Source organism: Vombatus ursinus, unplaced genomic scaffold (genome assembly GCF_900497805.2).
Source record: "Vombatus ursinus unplaced genomic scaffold, bare-nosed wombat genome assembly UNPS02014832.1, whole genome shotgun sequence".
Lineage (NCBI taxonomy): Eukaryota > Metazoa > Chordata > Mammalia > Diprotodontia > Vombatidae > Vombatus > Vombatus ursinus.
Window position 1 is genome coordinate 44,244,761 of NW_020954610.1, and position 19,366 is coordinate 44,264,126.

General features: G+C 37.0%; 1 protein-coding gene and 1 long non-coding RNA gene across 2 annotated transcripts in view; one reads left to right on the forward strand and one right to left on the reverse strand.

Annotated features, from left to right (window-relative positions):
* LOC114025630 overlaps window positions 1-15,922 on the forward strand; it is a 112,154-nt gene extending 96,232 nt beyond the window's left edge. The window contains exon 3 of the long non-coding RNA XR_003567053.1: window positions 15,368-15,922. This is a non-coding gene — a long non-coding RNA (uncharacterized LOC114025630). The remainder of the gene's footprint in view (window positions 1-15,367) is intronic.
* The window catches only part of SVEP1 (sushi, von Willebrand factor type A, EGF and pentraxin domain containing 1), a 318,257-nt gene that overhangs the window by 24,949 nt on the left and 273,942 nt on the right, over window positions 1-19,366 (reverse strand). The window contains exons 42-44 of the mRNA XM_027839092.1: window positions 13,540-13,713; window positions 4,591-4,767; window positions 1,314-1,484 (exon numbers count right to left, since the gene is read on the reverse strand). Of these exons, the coding sequence (XP_027694893.1) occupies window positions 1,314-1,484; window positions 4,591-4,767; window positions 13,540-13,713 (522 nt within the window). The remainder of the gene's footprint in view (window positions 1-1,313; window positions 1,485-4,590; window positions 4,768-13,539; window positions 13,714-19,366) is intronic.

The following is a 19,366-nucleotide window of genomic DNA, read 5'->3' on the forward strand; positions in this document are numbered from 1 at the left end:
TTATAGAAGGAGTGGGTACTGGCGCACGGCTGGCAGAAGGTCGGCGTGCGGCCAGTACACCTGACTACATACATAAAGAAAAAGAAAGAAGTCCTTCCAGCTAAAGCCTCAACTATTTAAATGATTGAGTGGCTCTTGATCATTAGGGGTCCACCTAATATGTTAGAGACTGTTGTCTTAGTCTTTTGTTATGACATGGATATTCATGAAGTACTCAGGCTATCTGTTGTTATCATCATTATTAGTATTATCATTTTTGCTCTTGCTACGTGGCTGGACCACCTCCTTATCAAATCATCATATTTTTCAAAACATTTCTTGCATTAAAGTCATAGCTGATAATATACTGCAGCTAACTTATGCCCACTATCTCTCCATTTTCCTTTGGGTCACTTGCAAGGTGTTAGGTCTTTTGAAAATGTTGATGCCCTAGAATTTGCAGTCATATAGGATTGCTGGAAGAAATGGTTGGGTTTTCACTTCAAAGAGTGCCTTGGGTTCACTGAATATGCTGTGGTATTTGGTCTGCTTTTTTGTCGTATTCAGTTAAGGATAGAGCTCATTGTCCATCTACAATGCGTGTCCTAGATTGCTGCAGTGGTGGAGCAGCTCAATGAAATCTCTACAGAACTGCATACTGTAGTCTGCAAAACAGGCCTATTCTTCATCTACTTTTTTCCTGTATAGATTACCAATCTAAGCTCTTTAGAGTAGTTATTGATCTCATTTAGGATTGTCTGTTATATTTTGAAGCTCCACAGTATGTTAAGGAATAAGAAATACTGTATTCATTCTGCAATTTACAAATCCCAACTCCCTCCGCTTACAGGACATTTAAAAATAAATTCTTAAAATGTATTTCTTTAAATCACTTCAATACCTGAAATTTATCTTAAAAAATCTTACGGTAACTGCTATAACAATTGTATATATTAGAAATTAATAGCTTATTATCTTAGAATCCTTAGCTTTCTTCAAGCCTCAGGTCAGATACCACTTCCTCTGGGAAGCCTTCCTAGACCTCTCCAGTTATGAATCTTCTCTGCCTCTCCTACTTACCTTGTTTTTTCTTTAATGATGTACATGATCTATGCACCAGAACATAGGCTTTTTGAGGAAAGCAATTGTTTCATTCTAATATTTGTATGCCCACCACACAATATTATGTCTTGCACATGGCAGGCACTCAATAATATGTTTATTGAAATAAATCATTAAATTAAACAGATACTAATCTTGAACTATCTTGAGTTTTCTACGTAGATTTCCTGAGAAATTCACACAAAAAAATAACAAATCAAATCTACCCATACCTCTGCAAGTAGGTGGTGATGTCCAGGTTCCGTTTCCCAAGCAAATGCTTCTGAGGGAACCTTCCAACATATATCCACTATAGCAGGAGTAGGTTATCAGGTCTCCATACTGGTAATGTATACCACGAGCAATTGCATTTTCAACATGAGCTGGAGGTCCACAAGAGATCTCTAAATTAAGCAAAAGAGCCAGTTATAGGTATGCATACTACAAGGCCAACAGACAAGGTATTTGCAGTGTCCATGGAAACATTTTGATGTTTTGTTACTATTCTACAAAATGACATGTTAATATAATATCTGTACAGTTGTTTTTTTTTTCAAAATGAGGTTTAAAGACTTAGCTATCTCTCAAGGGTTGGAAGTCAGCTTTATAAACCTATGGAATTTAAGGAATTAAGAATTAATATGTGTATTCCACTAACAGGACTGGCTGAGAGAGCTCTGTCCATGGGGGTTGGCTTGCATGATTGTACCTGTGGAACAACCAGCATCACTGTGTTGAATGTTCATAATTGATCCCTCTTCAACACACAATACCTATCACAGGACTGTGCAGCTTGTCACGCAATGAGCAGCTTAACACATGGAGTTATGTGGGTGAGGTTGTGAATAACAAGGAGAAATTTTTAACGTTATATTTTATAAATGAATATATTTTAATGCCGTAAAATTCTACTTTAATTAGGGGTGTCCTGGTATATGTTTAACAACTACACCATTGAAAAAAATGTATGCATGGCATTTAAAAGTTTAATCTGTATTATTATCATTTTCTCCAAAATTTTCTTCAGTCTAAACAATCAACCAAACAATAAATCAAGCCATGATTGTATCCTTTTCCAATTCCTGAGGTATAAATGCTCACACTAAAAATGTAACAATCTGCTCTGGTGAGCCAGCATAAGCCAACTCCAGTATACCACTGAGTACAAGTCGTGGAAGACTATGGTCTGTAAAGAATTAAAAATAAGGATGACTCAGAGGGCAGTGGAGAGGCACATGGCAGGATTAAAAAGGCTGTAACATAACAAAAGTAACTATGAAGAAGAATCACAGTGTAAGAGAAATATCTTGTTGAAGAAGAAATGTGATAGCTTTAGAGGGAACATTCTGCCAACTTGATTTTTCTACTTAAACTTTGTATATCTGTTTGAGAAGTTGGAGGTTGTGTTTTCACAAGACAAATGAGCAGGACTTCAGGTGGATTCACAAGTGTAATTTCAATAATAGAACCTTGTTGTCCTTTGTTCCTATCACATTTAGATCACATTGCACCAGAGTTATTTGTGCAGCTATCTTATCACGCTTACGAGAATGTAAGTTCCTTCTTTGGTCACTGTGCCTGGCAATGCCTTGCACACAATAGGTACTCATATAACTGAGAGTTGCAAAGGACTTTAGAGATTATCTGGGTCCAGTTCCTTCTTTTCAAGAGATGAGGAAACTGAGGCCCAGAAAAGGAAAGGGACTTGGCCACTGTCACATCACCTAGTAACCTAAGTTTTCTAACTCCAAATCCTTATGCAAAGCATGACCCTAAGTGTTGTGGGGAGACAAAAATGTATAAAACCCAGTCTCAATCCTCAAAGAGCATACAATCTAGTTGGAGAGATAGGAGATAAGATAGGAAGATGTGAGAAGTATAGAAGAGTTAAATAAATGTGTAAGACAAACATTAACACAAGTGTCAAAGGGCAAAACTGCTGCTAAACTGTGAATTCTAGAATACTTCCTCTCAGAGTAGTTTGTTGGCTATGCCATCATCTAGAGAGGGAAACATTTTAAATTGATACAGTGAGTATGTGGAGCTGGATACATTTTGTTTTGTTTTCCCTAGACATTTCTTTTAAATTTCTAAACTTAAACGTCAAATAAAATGAATGTCTTCATATAAAGTAGTAAAATTGAAAAAGAAATTATATAAGAAACTTCAAATCTATATTATGTATATATATTTTTTCCTTTTAAATAGATAATATATTCAGCAAGTAGCAAAGCTGTCTTGCTTGTCTGTCTTTCCTCCTGGCTTTCCCTTATGGTCTTTGTTATGTGTTTAAAAAAATATTCAGTGATTTTCCTTCTATTATTCCCTCTTTCCTTCTTCCTTTTCTTCCTTTCTTCCAGTTGACAGCCCTACTCCCAATTTAAAAAAAAAGAAAAAAACTTCTAACACATATGCTTATTCAAGCAAAAAAAAATCCTCTTATTTCTGGGTACATTTGAAATTTTATTTTCTTTAGTCTTTGAATCTGGCACAGAATATCTTAACTGGAAAGGTCCTTGGAGATTGGCTAGTCTAGTGATTCCCAGTTTGTGGGTTGTGGACCCCTCAGGGGCTATGGAGTAATAACACTGTATGACATCTATAAATAAACAAATATGTATTTGATAGATTAAAAGTCTTATACACATTATTCTTTTCTGAGTATGTGGAGATGCATTTCTGATGAATAAAGTACAAATTCATTTAAAGGCATTACTAATTCTAAGTAGGATTTTTGTTGTTCTATATTTTCTCAACTAACTGATATCATCATGTGAATGTTCTTAAATCTTTTTTAGACAATGTAATTATGTAATATATTAAGAAAGAGTCCACACACTTGTAATGACTGGGGACCATCACTCTAGCCTAAATCTATGATTTTATACATTAGATAACTGAAGCACAGTGAGAGGAAGTGCCCAATGTTTTTCCTTAGAAATTTCAAGATTGAGAAGGCCAGCATTGGTTGACATCATAAAATAGGTATAAGGACTGGATCTGTAATTTCAATTGCATAGAAACCCAAGGTGAAGAAATTCTTTCTACCAATTCAGGTTGGTACAACACGCAGTTTTGTTGTAGTTGTTTGTCCTTTGTTCTCAAAGAGGACCAATGACATTAGGAGGGTGATGTCTTTACTTGCAAGTGAAATGGATTTAAGGGAGGCAGAGCTGTGCAAAGTCATCCCCACTATCTCCTTCAGAGTCATCAGGAGTGGCAAGACATAGGTCAAGGTTTTAGCCAGGAAGATCTGGGTTCAAGCCCCACCTCTGACACCTACTGACTGTGGAACCCTGGACAAAGTTAACTGATTTGCCCAGGGTCCCACAGTCTGTAGGTGTCAGAGGTGGGCCCCCCCTCCCCATTCACTACACAATGCTGCCTCTCTGCTGTAAAAGGCCAGTGCTGAAACAAAATCTGTAATTAGGTTATGGGATCTGACAAAGTCATATAACATTGGGAATACAAGCTATGATAGATTTAATTAGATTCTACCAGTATACTTACTTTCACATTTGGCACTTGCTGGTGTCCAGGTTTCATCAGGGTTACAGGTAATAACAGCTTGGCCCTGGAGCAGATAGCCTTCTCGGCACCTGATAGATACATTCTGACCAACATAAAACTCCTTCTCGGAAAGAAGAGCATTCTCAGGGATTACAAAAGGTACAGGACAGGGATTTGCTGTTAAAAAAAAAAGGAAGAAAAAACCCCTTTTATTGTATTTTTTCCTATTAACTTCCTTTATCTTCCTGTCCTCTCTTTCTTGCCTTTGTGATTTATGATTTTCATTTCAAAGTATCTTGTATTTAAAATATAGGTCATGAAAGATAATTATAATATTAAGTTGCATATGTAAGATGTGGATAACTCAACTGCAGAAAAACCAGGATTTGAAAACACCAAACTGTACAATCCACACAAGTGAATCAGTTGCTTGAAACTGGTGACAAATTGAATGGCCTTTTGAAGATCTAGATACCGTATTATCATAGATCTCTAGCTGGATATGACCTCAGAGGCCATCAACTTCCTCATTTTACAGATGAGGAAACTGAGGCCCAGACTGGTTAAATGACTTGCCCAGGATCATACATAATGAGTATTTGAGGCAGGATATGAACTCTGGTTTTCCTGCCTTCAAATCCAGTGCTCCATCCATGTCTTTCAACATTTCAAAAGACTCTTAGTTTCCATCTTAAAAAAAAAAATAAATGGAAAAGGAAAATCATAGGATCTCAGATTTAGAACTGGAAGGAATTACAGAGGCTTAGGGAAGTTAAGGGACATCTTCAAGGTCACACTGGTAGTAAGTAGCACAACCCACACCCTCTGACTCCAAACCCCAGACTGTCTGCACTGTACCACACCAAATCCCATATGAATGGCCTTAGGAGTTTCATCAGGCAAGAATATAAGAATCATGCATGTAATTTTAGAAATCATTTCATCTCCTTCTGCCATCTTACAAATCACAGGTTCATGGCACCACAGGATCAAAGACAGAAACTAGGAACCGTCTCACAGATCACCTAGTCTAATCCTTTCATTTTACAGTTAAGGAAACTGAAATCCACAGAGGTAAAGTCCTTTCTAAAGTAGTTAGTGGGAAGCTAGATGGTGCAGTGGATAGAGTGCTGAGCCTGGAGTCAGGAAGACTCATCTTCATGAGTTCAAATGTGGCCTCAGCCACTTACTAGCTGTGTGACCCTGGGCAAGTCACTTAACCCTGTTTGCCTCCATTTCCTCATCTGTAAAATGAGCTAGAGAAGGAAATGGCAAACCTCTCCAGTATCCTTACCAAGAAAACCCCAAATGAGGTCATGAAGAGTCGGACACAACTGAAAAAATGACTCAAAGCTAGTTAGTGGCAGAGCCAGGACAAAATTCCACATCTTTCTGGAGGTCGTCTTTCCATTATACCATACTTGTGGAGAGGTGTGTGCATGTCCATCCAGAGGTAAGGGTGTGGGGTATTAAACACTAGACAATAACATCATGTATCATAAATATGACTTGAGACATAGAGCTACTCATATTTTCCCTCTATTACAGGCTTGGGTTAGAATGCAATAGGTAGAGTTTACAAGACATCTTGCACATCCCAGCAATAAAAAATACATGAATGCAATCCATATATTTTTATAGTGCTGAGGGAAAACATAGGAACGAGGGATTTTTCAGAGCATATTGTGAGATATGAAGAGATTGCTGAAGAACATAAATTGAGATACCAGTTCCAGCTCGAAGCTGTTTAGTGAAAATGTTATTGCGTTACTGAGTGTCATTGAGAGATAACCGTTAAGAACATGATGGTCAATTTTAGGTGCTGTGACACTAAGAGGAAATTGAAGAGATAAAAAAGGTTATGTCAGTAATAACAATAAGTAAAGTAAAGAAAGCTACCAAAGGAGAGAGATTTATATTTGTTCTTAGTTTTGGGGAATATTCTGGCCTATGACCTACCTTCACTCACAGCCCCCAGTCTATGAACTGGTTGTATTTTAAAAGTTTAGTTGTAAGTTGGTACTGACTACACTTTCCTCCCTTCCCTATTCTAAGCCTTGGTGAACCATTTCAACTTTACACTATTTATTCTACTCTCAAAAACCTTTGTCTGCTCATTCTAACATTGATCACAGCTTGCCCAGCCCTAACCTTGGATTACTCCTACTCTTCACTTATTTTGCTCTGATTTACATGGTGCTCAATGGGGTGGAAAAATTTAGGAAGCTCGAGGGATAGAATCCACTACAAATTTGTATTATATGGTTTCAACTGGACCCTTCCCAAGGAAGACATACTCAACACAGTGGTTGTGGATCCGAATATGAAAAAGAAAAAAAAAAGATCCAGTTTTAAAGGGCTTTAATCAAAGGCCACTGGAGAGACGTGTAAAGAAAGGAAGAAAGAACGTCTAAGCAAGTAGGGATGAAAGAAGACTAGGTAGAAAAGTTAAAGAAAATTGGAGTCTTTGCATAGACACAGTGTGAATAGAGGGTTTGAAAGTAAAGGGATTTTGCAATCTTAGAAAGATGTTGAGGGAGATTTTGCTCTCATTGAGATAAGGATATGAGAAACTTGATTTAGTTACTCTTTATGATATAGAAAATATAGAAATATGTTTGCAGCATTAGATTATTTGAGAATAGCATCCTCTTTCTTTTCTAATAAATTGCATTTCCTGCCTCTGTGTCCTGTCCTCTTTGACCTTCCCAGAGTTACAACTGAAAAGCTTCAGGGAAAGGTAGAGCTGGATTAAGAAATTGAAGGAATTAACTTAATTCTTTGGGTGATTTAAAAGGAACTAAAAAAAAGTTATGGGGAGCTGGGAGTGCCACCACAAACTTTTTGGACATGAGCTAAATGAAAACAGCTTGGGGAAATTGAGGTTTAAATGTTACCATTAGTGATTATAAATCCAGATTTGATTTGGTTGCAATTTTGTTCTGAAACTAAATCATTATGTGGTCTCAATTACCATAAGATACATTCTCCTATTAGGAAAACTGTGGTAAGTCAGAACTTAATACAAATCCCATGATGCTATTGAGCATTAAGACAATATGTGGGAAAATGCATGTATTGGGAAGACTCGAGTTAAAATCTGGTCTCAGAAATTTATTAGCTGTGTGACCTTAAGAAAGGTACTTCATCTCTGTTTACCTCCGTTTCCTAATCTGTAAAGAAAATTATAATAGTAGCCCTCACTTCCTAGGGTTGTAAGGATCACATAACTGTGAAGTGCTTAACATGGTCCCTGGTATATGGTGAGCACTATTTAAATATTAACTATGTTACTGTTTCTTTAATTGAATGTAATTACTCTGTGCTGGATTAGTCTGTAATGGATTTTAGATGTAATTAAGATGGAAAACCAAAAGTAATAAAAAAGTAAATAATTTTCTATGTAAGATAATTTGGAAATGCATTCAACAGAATTGATGTCACCGGCTTGATAATTAGTTTGTTTCATTTTTTTAAATACATGATATTATATATGCTATTATTGTATTTCTAAATTTTTTTTCTTATATTGTGAAATTTGGGAAAAGTAACTTCTCTTTTAATTTGGATGCTATTAGATAATGAATTTAGCTATTAAAGAATGTAGTCAAATGTATGAAAAACTGTTAAATATTTAATTGGGTATATTTTGCTTTAAAGTAAATAATAATAATTTATTGTTTAAAAAATATAACAAAGATTTCTTAAGCTGTCCATATCTGTGAGGTTCCTTGAAATTTTTTGTTTGAGCAAAGTCATAAATCTTACCAGCCCTACTGATAACATGCTAAAGCAGAGTACTGAAGTTTGAGAAATTGGGACCTTACCCAGCCAAAGTGGGGAAACTTACTAGTTTGCTTATAGTACGGAGTGATTTTTATCTGATAGATTATTTGGCTAACACTTATGGAACTACACCTGTTAATAAAAAGTTTGTACTGAAGTTACATCTCTGAACCAACTTAGTAACAATAGACTTTAAATTCAAAGTTTGCAATCTTGCTTTAGCTGGGAACAGGCAATACAAGTTAAAGGCTTATTACAGTCAACATTTTTTTCTGGGGTTTGGAGTCAACTATTATATGTTTACTGTATGGGCGAAACTTCAGAATGTAATTATTCTTAAATTATAAAAGAAAGGTGAATAAGATGTCCTTATACATATTAATTATTAACTGTCGTTGCAACATGAGAAAAATAATTATTGTTGTTCAGTCATGTCCAACTCTTTGTGAACCATTTGGAGTTTTCTTAGCAAAGAAAAGGACTGGTTTACCATTTCCTTCTCCATCTCATTTACAGATGATAAAAGTAAGGCAGACAGGGTTAAGTGTCTTGCCCAAGGTCACACAGCTAGTCGGTATCTGAAGCCAGATTTAAACTCAGGAAGATGAGTCTTCCTCACTCCAGGCCTAGCACTCTATCTACTATGCCACCTAATTGTCCTAAGCTGTGATCAGTGAAATTTTGCTATTTGAGGTTAAATCTCTAGAGACAGTATTCTGATTCAGATTCAGTATTTTTCTAAGTTTGATTTCAGGTATGGTTGTCAGAATTGTTATGAGGCCAATANTATAATTCAGTATTTTTCTAAGTTTGATTTCAGGTATGGTTGTCAGAATTGTTATGAGGCCAATAGTCCACCCTTCAAGGGAAATACCATGTGCTGTCTAAAGGGAGTGCAGTCTGGGAACTGCTATAGGTGTATGTATGTCCCTGGAAAAGTCAAGGGGATGATCTTGGCTTAGGCTAAAGTAGGATCTTCTTGACTCAGTTTCCCATTGTGCCATTCTTCTCCCCATCTCATTAATCCTGTCTGGTTTTTGATACCTTCTGAATAAATATGGAACTTTGCTATGTGATTGGCTGTTAACTGTGACTCTTGCCTGTAATCAGGCAGAGTTAAGGAAGTTTTCCCCCTGTTATAGCTTATGTCAGGTCAGTCTGTACCCTTGTAGGGATAGTCTTGACACCGTATTAACCATACCCCTCCTTTTCCTTTCATAGCAAATTTCTATAATCAGGGCAGATGAATTGTAGAAGTTTTTGTTGTTACAATACTAAATCAATTAATAGATTAATACTAAAACATCTCTGAGTTACTATAATAGGATATAAGTATGAAAGTTCTTACTGTTTTTGATTTGGTTTGATTTGATCCTTTTGCTACTAGTTAAGATTAAGACCTTGAGGTGTCTCATTCTTTCAGGATGATATAGGGATGATATTCTCAAAACCAGGAAATGAGACAAAGATGTAAAAGTTTTTCAATTTAATGGAGTAGTAAATTTTAAGAAAGCAAGATCAGATTGTTTTCTCTAAGATTGTATATATATATATATATATATACACACACACACACATATATACATATATATGTCTCTATATATTATATATATACATATGTGTGTATGTATGTGTGTGTGTGTGTGTATATGAGAGAGAGAGACACTATGTTTATGATTGGTTTCTAAATGTTTCTAATATAATATACAGGCTTTGAGTATGTTTTAGTAACAAGTTCTCAAAATTGGATCAAGGATTTTATATATAAAATTGCATTAATAATTATAAAGAAAAGTGGAATTATTTTCCTATTTTGAAGTCTCTGATAATTTCGAGAGACAAAAGGGTTCATTTTCCAAGTCAGGCCCTCATGGATTTTCTTTTTTAAGATTCTTTTTTTTGCCAGTTGATGGCAGTGTCCCTATCAGGTATAAGGTTCAGGTAAAGATAGAAACTGCAAATAGTATCCAAATAATGAAGTTCTCTGAAGTTTCAGGTGAATTATGGGTTACTAATTTTATGTTCTTCTTATAACCCTGTTGTTAATAGGGTCAGAACCATAAGGCTTCAGTTGGTTTTCGCCATATAACTAGTTATTGAAAAAGCAAATTTAGGAGGTTATATTAAGTTATATTGAGTCTTGCTACTGGCAGACTCTAGCGGAATTACCTAGGAATCTCTACGAGTGACTTGGAACCAGAGAAGCATATTTACTAGGAGGATCCCTCTACAAAGCTGCCCTGACAATGAAACCTACTCCAGAATGTGCAGAGGAAGATGTTTGCAGGGACCAGACAACTACCTGGGACATCTGGGACTCAAGCTAAAATGTACTGATTAAATGGATATTGGGAGTGGGTACCTGATTGATTACAAGGAGACTTGAGGTTATTTTATGGCATGTATGTTTGCTGAGTTTTCTTGGTGACATGTAAATCTTCCCTCTCAAATTGGTCCAAATGAAACTTCTAAATAGTTTGATCTGTATGTAGAATCTATTTAACAAAGTTTGTTTTCTTAGGGAGTATAAAACATTATGAATCCCTTGTACTGTTTGTGTCTCTTACTCCACCATTTAGCATCCTTTAAGGTAGAGTGTCATTCTGTCCAAAAATCCCTAAGAGATAAAGCATTTAAACAAGTGATCCTGGGAATTGAGAACCCCGGGATCAAAGACGGGAATGTTACATTAAAAATCAGCATTAGTGACTCCATTTTGCTTTTAGTCACCACTTTTTGAAGTTAAGTTTCAACTCCATGTAAATCACTTGATTTAGGAGGTTTCACAAGAGTACTCCCCCTCCTCACTGTAACCTGACTTAAAGAGTGTCACAAGAATACCCCTCTCCCTCTCACCTCAGTTTCTCCTGACTCCCCTCCACCAATGAGAAGCTAGATGTCTCAATTCCTATATTCCTGTGTTTCTTGTTTTTGACTCCCTCCAAATTGTGTATTAACTATGAGAAACCAAGCTTCTCGGTCCTTGGCTACTGAGAGTCTTGGACCTGGTTTGTTTTTCAACCGAATGCATTGCCAAGTAAATTGTTGCTTGGATGTAATTACTTGGTTTCTTAATTACTTAATTACTGTAACATTGGCATTCTGATGTCCTGGCATGGACCATTCTTTCTACCCTGAGTACTCATTAAATAGGCTGAAAGTGTTCACCCAATTCAAAGCTTCTATTGCTAATCCCAGTGGCCTAGTAAGAGGATCATCTAGGAGGGATGACAACGTTAGGAGCAAAATAGGTATTGGAGGAAGCAGACAGGAGTGGACAAAGATTGTTGGGAATAAAATGAGGAGGAAGCTGGCATAGCCAATCCAAGATATTTGTGAATCCTGGGCAAGGTTAAAAAACTAGGTCTCCTGTGTATTGTGTGTTTACTAAAAAGCTTTAGGTCTTCAATATAGCATATATAACTTCATTTAGCAAAAAATAAATGCCCCTTCCTTCAATTCTCTTTCCTCCTCCTCCCTGCGATGGCTGACTACTGTTGGTATAAGGAAGATTAGGAGCAGGGATAAGTCATTTCCTTTCTCTTCTCTTCTGGGATTTTCTAAGTTGGCCATATATATATCATGAATCTTACTCTCAGAAATTTCCTGCTTTTACCTTGCAAGAACCTTGTTCTAGGGGCAGCTAGGTGGCGCAGTGGATAGAGCATCGGCCCTGGATTCAGGGGGACCTGAGTTCAAATCTGACCTCAGACACATAACACTTACTAGCTGTGTTACCCTGCGCAACTCACTTAACCCCATTATCTAGTCAAAAAAAAAAAAAGAACCTCGTTCTAATGACTTGATTTAGAGTCTGTTCTTGCATTCTTTTTGTAATTATGGTATTGGTTTCCGTATTCATTGATACATCTTCTGACAAAGACTGAGATTTTATTGAAGAGCTAGAGTATTGTGATTAGTTGTAGACACCACAACTAAATTTCAGAAAAGATGAGGTAAAAAGTTTCCAGAAAAGGCATCAACTAGGACGGTGAAGGTATTAAGTTCACAACATAAGAGAGTCTGTTGAAGGAACTGGGGCTGTTTAGTGTGGAGAAGACTCAGGGGGAATATGACCTTTGTTATCATTAAGTACTTGAAGACCTCTTATCTAAAAGAGAGATAAGACTTGGCCTGTTTGGTTCCAGATGGCAGAAATTGGAAAAATGGTAGAAGGTACAAAGGCGGCAAAATTAAGGTTGATGTAAGGAAAAAAAAAATCATAAGAATTAGAGTTATCCAGTGGAAGGGGTTGCTTTGGGAAGTAATGGAAAGTAGATGACTTCCTCACTGGAAAGACTAAATAACCACTTGAAAAGTGTATTGTAGAAGGATTATTCTTTGGGTATAGTTGGACTTTTTAAAAAAAGCATTTATTAAGTGCTAGGTACTTATGTGTTTTGCAAAAATTTTATTTGATCCTCACAACCTTGTGAGGTAGGTGCTATTAACGATTTTTTTTTTTGCAGTTTAGAAAACTGAGACAGACAAAAGATAAGTGACTTGTTCAGGGTCACATAGCTGAGACCAATTTTAAACACAGTGACGCTAGACTCAGAACTTCCTCGCTCCAGGCCCAGTGCTGTCCCATTACACCACCGAGCTGCCTCTGACTTGAGAGCCACTGATTCCTACTGAAATTCTGTGACTGAAATGAGTTGTTATCTCAGTTATAGTTAGATAATCTTACTTAGAAATTTACCAGTAGTTCAGCCAAAGTACAAATTACATGTGAAAACTTGTCTCATTCTAAAGAATGTCCTGTCTGCTTAGTATTATATTTATGAATGCATTTGAAGTTGTAATATAATATCTGAAATATTTTTTTTCTTTCCTCAATATCATGACATCTTCCCCAAATGAAGTACAGAAGTTTAAATACTCTTTTAAATTACAGAGTCCTAAGAGAAGTGAATTTGGTACTTACCCAGTTAATCTTATCAGTGTAAGATATCCAAGCTTGCTAATTCAGTCTTAAAAAATAGGAATTGAATGATTTAGAAGTGTGCGCTAATCCCATTAACCAGATAAATAAAATTTCATCTAGTGTTGAGTCAATCTCTTCTTTAACTCATTAACAGAGATTTGGGATTAGGGTGCAGCTATTGCCATGGAGTATCAGAATTGGATAAAAGCACAATCACTACTACAGTTATGACTCACGTTTACAGAAAGGTGTTGGATGGCTCCAACTTCCGTTTCTGGTGCATTCTGCAGTAGGCTCTCCTTCCAAGGTATATCCTCCATTGCAGGAGTATATCACTCTTGGACCAACTGTATTATTTTCATATTCAACTCTCCCATTCTCAAACTGGATTGGAGCTTCACACCTGATTTCTAGAGAGAAAGAAAAGTCTGTGTTAATAGTCTCATGTTCAACTTAATTTGTAATTACCATTTATTTTTCTGCAACAATTGCAGAAAAAAAAACACCCACTATTTATTAATGAAAAATATCCAAGAATTTGATCATTGTTTCATTTACATGAAATTTTGTTGACCCTCTAAAGACAGTATTGTCTCCATTAGATTACTGGGTTTGGGCATCATGATTGCAGATACTACCTTAATGAGATTCTGCAAAATCATTCATCATACCATATGTCCAGATTTTTTTCTTCTTTGGGATGGGTGTGGGGAAGGTCTACTAGACGTTGTTACAGGGAACTCTTGGTTTGGAAACTGCCTCCAAGAAATTCAGTTACTTTGGCTAAGCTGTAATTAAGGGTCTTACAAAGTTGCCTAGGGCACTCACAGGGTAAATAGTAATTCTACTAGGATGTGAAGGAAGCAGGATTTGAGATCTGGCCTCCTAGGAGTTCAAAGCTGGTCCGTTCCTGATTTGTGATTAGAAAAATTTGTACTCTCGCTGTCTCCTGATTCATTCTCTTCCCATTTCTGCCCTCCCCCCTGGAAAAATATAAACACAGATACTTCAAAATGTATTTTTAATAATGAAAGAGGGGGCCCTGAAGTCAGGAGGACTCGAGTTCAAATCCAGCCTCAGACCAAACGCTTGACATTTACTAGCTGTGTGACCCTGGGCAAGTCACTTAACCCCAATTACCTAAAAATTAAAAAAAAATAATGAAAGAGGGATGCACAGAATTCAGAGAGAGAGAGAGAAAGAGAAAGAGAGAGATCAAAGAAGAGCCACAAAGATAGTTAAAAGATCAGAAGATATGGTATATAAGGAAAATTCAAATTAATTAGATAAATAACTCTGGAGAAGAGAAAACTAAGGGTCAATGTGTTAATGATCTTCAGCAGTATTCAGGGCTTATACTATTTATCTTTACTGGGGAAGAAGAAAGTAGGAAATCATCTTAATTAATATTTAAGGTTGTTTTCAGGAAGAATTTGGGTAGCTATGTGGTGAAGTGGATAGAGTACTGGACCTGGAGTGAGAAAGACTCATCTTCCTTACTTCAAATCTGGCTTCAGACACTTATTACCTGTGTAACCCTGTTTGCCTCAGTTTCCTCATCTGCAAAATGAGCTGGAAAAGGAAATGGCAAACCATTTTAGTATCTTTGCCAAGAAAACCCCAGATGGGGTCATGAAGAGTTGGACACAACTGAAAATGACTGAACAGCAAGAAGAAGAATTTCTTCATGGCAACTTAAATATATTTAACAACAACAACAACAACAACAATAAAATTACTAATGAAATTGGAAATTCTTTCTCTAGAAGGCTTAAAAATAAATTCAATTCTTATTTCTCTGCGGTAATGTAAATAAGATCCTGTTAGAAGGGTAGGAAATGAACCAGATGATCTTTTGTCTTCTCTCTGGCCTGGGCTTGGGTGCACTGAAGTTCAGCAGACAAAAAGTAGAAGGCAGGGGAGAAGACATTAAGTGTTTAGGAGCACATTGCAGTTAATAGAAGTAGTCAACAAAGCCATAGAAAAATCACGGAACCTTAGGGCTAGAAGGAACCTTTGTGATTTTTTTTTTCACTAATACATTCCAACACATTCATTTTATAGATGAAGAAGATGCCTCTCTCCCAAATTGGGCCTGCTCCAAGGAGATCTTGAAGAGGAGTCCATAAAAGCGACTAAGGATTATAGGATTGGCTCCCTGATTCTTGCTCACGTTCATACTGGAAGACTTTTGTTCTTGTTTAATTGTATTTCCTGTCTATTTCCTTGTATTTGTTGAACTGAATTGTTGCATTGAGTTTCTTCTGTCCTCTCCAATTCCTTACAATTCACCAGAAGAGAAAACTACTAAACAAAAAAAAAAAATGCTTTTCTTCAAGTCACAACAAAATTCAGGGAAAAATTTAAGAGAAAAACACAGTACAAGTGCCTGACTCAGTTCAGTGCTTTGTTTACTGAATGGTTTAAAGCTGACTAAAATGAGTCTCTGGCAGGGATACTGAATTCTAAGGAACTGTATTCTAGTTTGAAAATATGTTTAACTGGAAACATGATACATTATTAATAAAGCCAAGAAGTAGATGTTTTCCTATTTCATAGACTTACTGCCAGAAGGCACCTTGGAAGTCATCTAGTCTAACCCTTTCATTTGGCAAATGAGGAAACTTAAATGCCAAGAAGTTAAGTAACTCATCCAAGGTCACATAGGCAAAAAATGGCAGAGTTGATTTTCACACAATTCAGTAATATTCTTTCCTTGTGTTTTATTTAACAGCTTTTATTTTTCCTTACCATCCCATGATTTTGATGCAACTGCACCAAATGCAGTAAAACTGATCTATAAATTGAAGTAAAGTCCTGCTGTGAATCAACATTGCCCTATATGATTGGAATCAGATGGTGCTGGCAATTACAGATAACAGACTCCTAATTGGGGGGACTAATTATAGTTTAAGACAACAGAATTGGAACCAAATGTCAGGTTCTTTGTTTACAACAAGTAGACAAAAAGGCATCAAGTCCTTCTGTGGCATTAACAAAAAGGTGTTAATGTGAAAGAATTGTGGTCTTAGAAAATTCACTTCTGCACAGAAGCATTCTGGAAAAAATATAACCACAATTTTTCAATCTACTTTTGCTTTTTCACTGCTTCTACAATAATCTGTAGCTTGAAACCTCTGGTCATTTAAAAAAATTCCTTGCTTTATGCCTATTTGTTTGGAGTAGCTAATACTAGAAATCTGGGGAACTTCAGTCATATAATTTGGCTGTTCTCTTGATTTTGAAATCTTGGAGCTGCCAAACATAAAACTAAAATAAAAACATTAACTCCCTCAATCCCTTTTTTAACTAGTTGCACACCTCCAAATTCCTAATTTTCAATAGTTTATAACCTTTTTCTCAGTTTAGCAGGCTGAGAAGAGTAGACAAATTGCTACAATCCTTTCTTCACTTGATCCTTCCTGTTAACTTGGAACATGTGTGGTATTTTTTTTCCCCCTTCATGAATGCCTTTTCAATAATTAAGACTGTGACTGAGGCACAAAGCTGGGTGACTAAATACACTTTGTGGGTAGGATTCTTTCTTGGCCTTCAAACACTGGAACTTAGATCTGAAATGCCATTTCTATATATGGTCATAACCCGATAGACTTCCAGTCAAAGTCAAGTGGAAAAGAAATTAGAAATAGTGAATAATATTGTACAAGATAAATACAGAGGGTACCTCCTGCCAGGCCTGAGAAGAGAAAGCTCATTTATAATCGGCAATACCATTTGTCTGCAAAGCAATTAGCTAGTTAAATCATTTAAAACAATTTCTCTTTCAATAGATTACATGTGACAATCAAAGGGGCCATACAGAGGATGCCAGTTGCCTCCTTTGTGAAGAGTTAAATCATAGATCATGTATTTCTTAGAACTAGGAGATCATGTGGTTCAGCTCACATACAGACTCAAAGAATTTCAGAGTTGGAAGGAACCTTGGAACCTATCTCCATGTATTCACACTGGCAATATCCCATGCCTAGAAAGTATTCTCTTCTTAATGCCTCCTCATACAGCCTCTCTTCCTTAGAGATGCAGCTCTGGGACTGTTTTTTCATGAAGCCCTTCCTAATTCCCCTCAAACTGCTTGTGCCCTCCCTCCTAAACTACTGTAATTTAGATACTTGTATACATTTATAATTATTAAGTTTATATTTATTCTGTATATATATTTGATTTATTTATTATTAGTTTTCAACATTCACTTCCACAAGATTTTGAGTTCCAAATTTTCTCCCCCTCTGTCCCCTCCTCCCACCCCAAGATGGCATGCGTTCTGAATATCCCTTCCCCCAATCTGCCCTCCCTTCTATCACCACCCCCCCACTTCTCTTATCCCCTTCCCCTTCTATTTTCCTGTAGGGCAGGATAGATTTCTATACCTCATTGCCTGTGTATCTTATTTCCCAGTAGCATGTGAAAACAATTTTTAACATTTGTTTTTAAAACTTTGGGTTCCAAATTCTCTCCCTTCCTTCTTTTTCACCCACCCTCATTGAGAAGGCAAGCAACTTGATATAGGTGCTGTATGTATTTTTATTTGCAATTCTTCTCTCCCTCATTAGAAAGTAACCTCATTGTGAGTAGGGGTTGTTTCATTCTTTGTGCTTTTACCCTCAGCACCTAGCATAGTGCCAGGCTCATAGGTGCTTAATAAATGCTTGTTGGGGCAGCTAGGTAGCACAATGGATACAGCACCAACCCTGGAGTCAGAAGGACCTGAGTTCAAATTTGACCTCTGATACATAACACTTACTAGCTGTGTGACAGTGAGCAAGTCACTTAACCAACTGCCTCACCAAAAACAAAAAACAAAAACAAACAAAAAAAGCCCCATACCTCCCCAAAAACCCCACTAGTATATACTGGAAAAGTTGTTACCCAGCATGGCTTGAACACCTTCAATGAAGAGGATCCCACTACCTCCTAATCAGCTCATTCAACTTCTTAAATTGCATTAAGAAATTTTTCTTCATAGCAAGTTTAAATTTGCCTATTTGCCTTTCCTATCAGCCATTCTTCCTATTTTTGCCCTCTCAGGCCAAGCAGAACAAGTCTTAATTCTTTTTCTAAATCATATGACAGCTTTCCAAGTACTTGAAGACAACTAACATGTTTCCCTTGAACCTCGTTTTCTCCAGGATAGACATTACTAGTTCCTTCAGTTGATCCGACTAATTGTGCATTAAGGGCAGCTAGGTGGCTAGAGTGCTGGGCCTGGAGTCAGGAAGATCTAGTTCAAATCCAACCTCTGACACTTACCAGCTATGTGACCCTGGGCAAGTCACTTAACCCTGTTTGCCTCAGTTTCCTCATCTGGAAAATGAGCTGGAGAAGGAAATGGCAAACCACTCCAATGTCTCTGCCACGAAAACCCTAAATGGGGTCACAAACGGCCAGACACGACTGAACAACAACAGTGGTGCATTTTGAGGAAAGTGAAGCCCAAAGGGATAAGTGATGTGCCTATTTTCGGATGTTATAAATTATTTTGTAAAGTTAAGGTACTGAGAACAGTTTCATGATGTGTTCAGCTGACAAGGCGCAGGGAAAGAATGCTCGCTGCTCGGGTTTAAAGTGATTACTCTCTTCCCTCATGTGTATCTCCCCCTCACATGGATGACTTCCCAAAGCCTTTCTGTAAAGGAGCTTTGGAAAGAGGTGCTTAGGGCCACGACTCCTTATCCTCCTCATTGTCTCTTTTTCTTGCTCCAGTTCTCTCTTCTTCCCTTACCCCTTATCCAGTGGGGGAAGAAAGAACCAGATGGTTTAAAGGCAGAGATAGTGCTGGGCCTTACTGGGAAATAGGATGAGACCATGTTAAATAAGTGAATAACTCTTCACCTTTCTAAAATCTGTCATCTAAGCTTTGTATGTACTTTTACTTTGCTTCATTTTCCCTTTAGTTACCTAGCAAAGTTTTGTTTCCACTCTTTTCACTCAGTAGGTTTCATGGCTGAAGGGTTTCACTCACTTTGGCCAGTAGAGTTGAGGGAATTCAGTCTCTCTTAGAATCTAGGGAGGGCCTGGTGGCAGCTACCCTAGTGAAGGAATTGG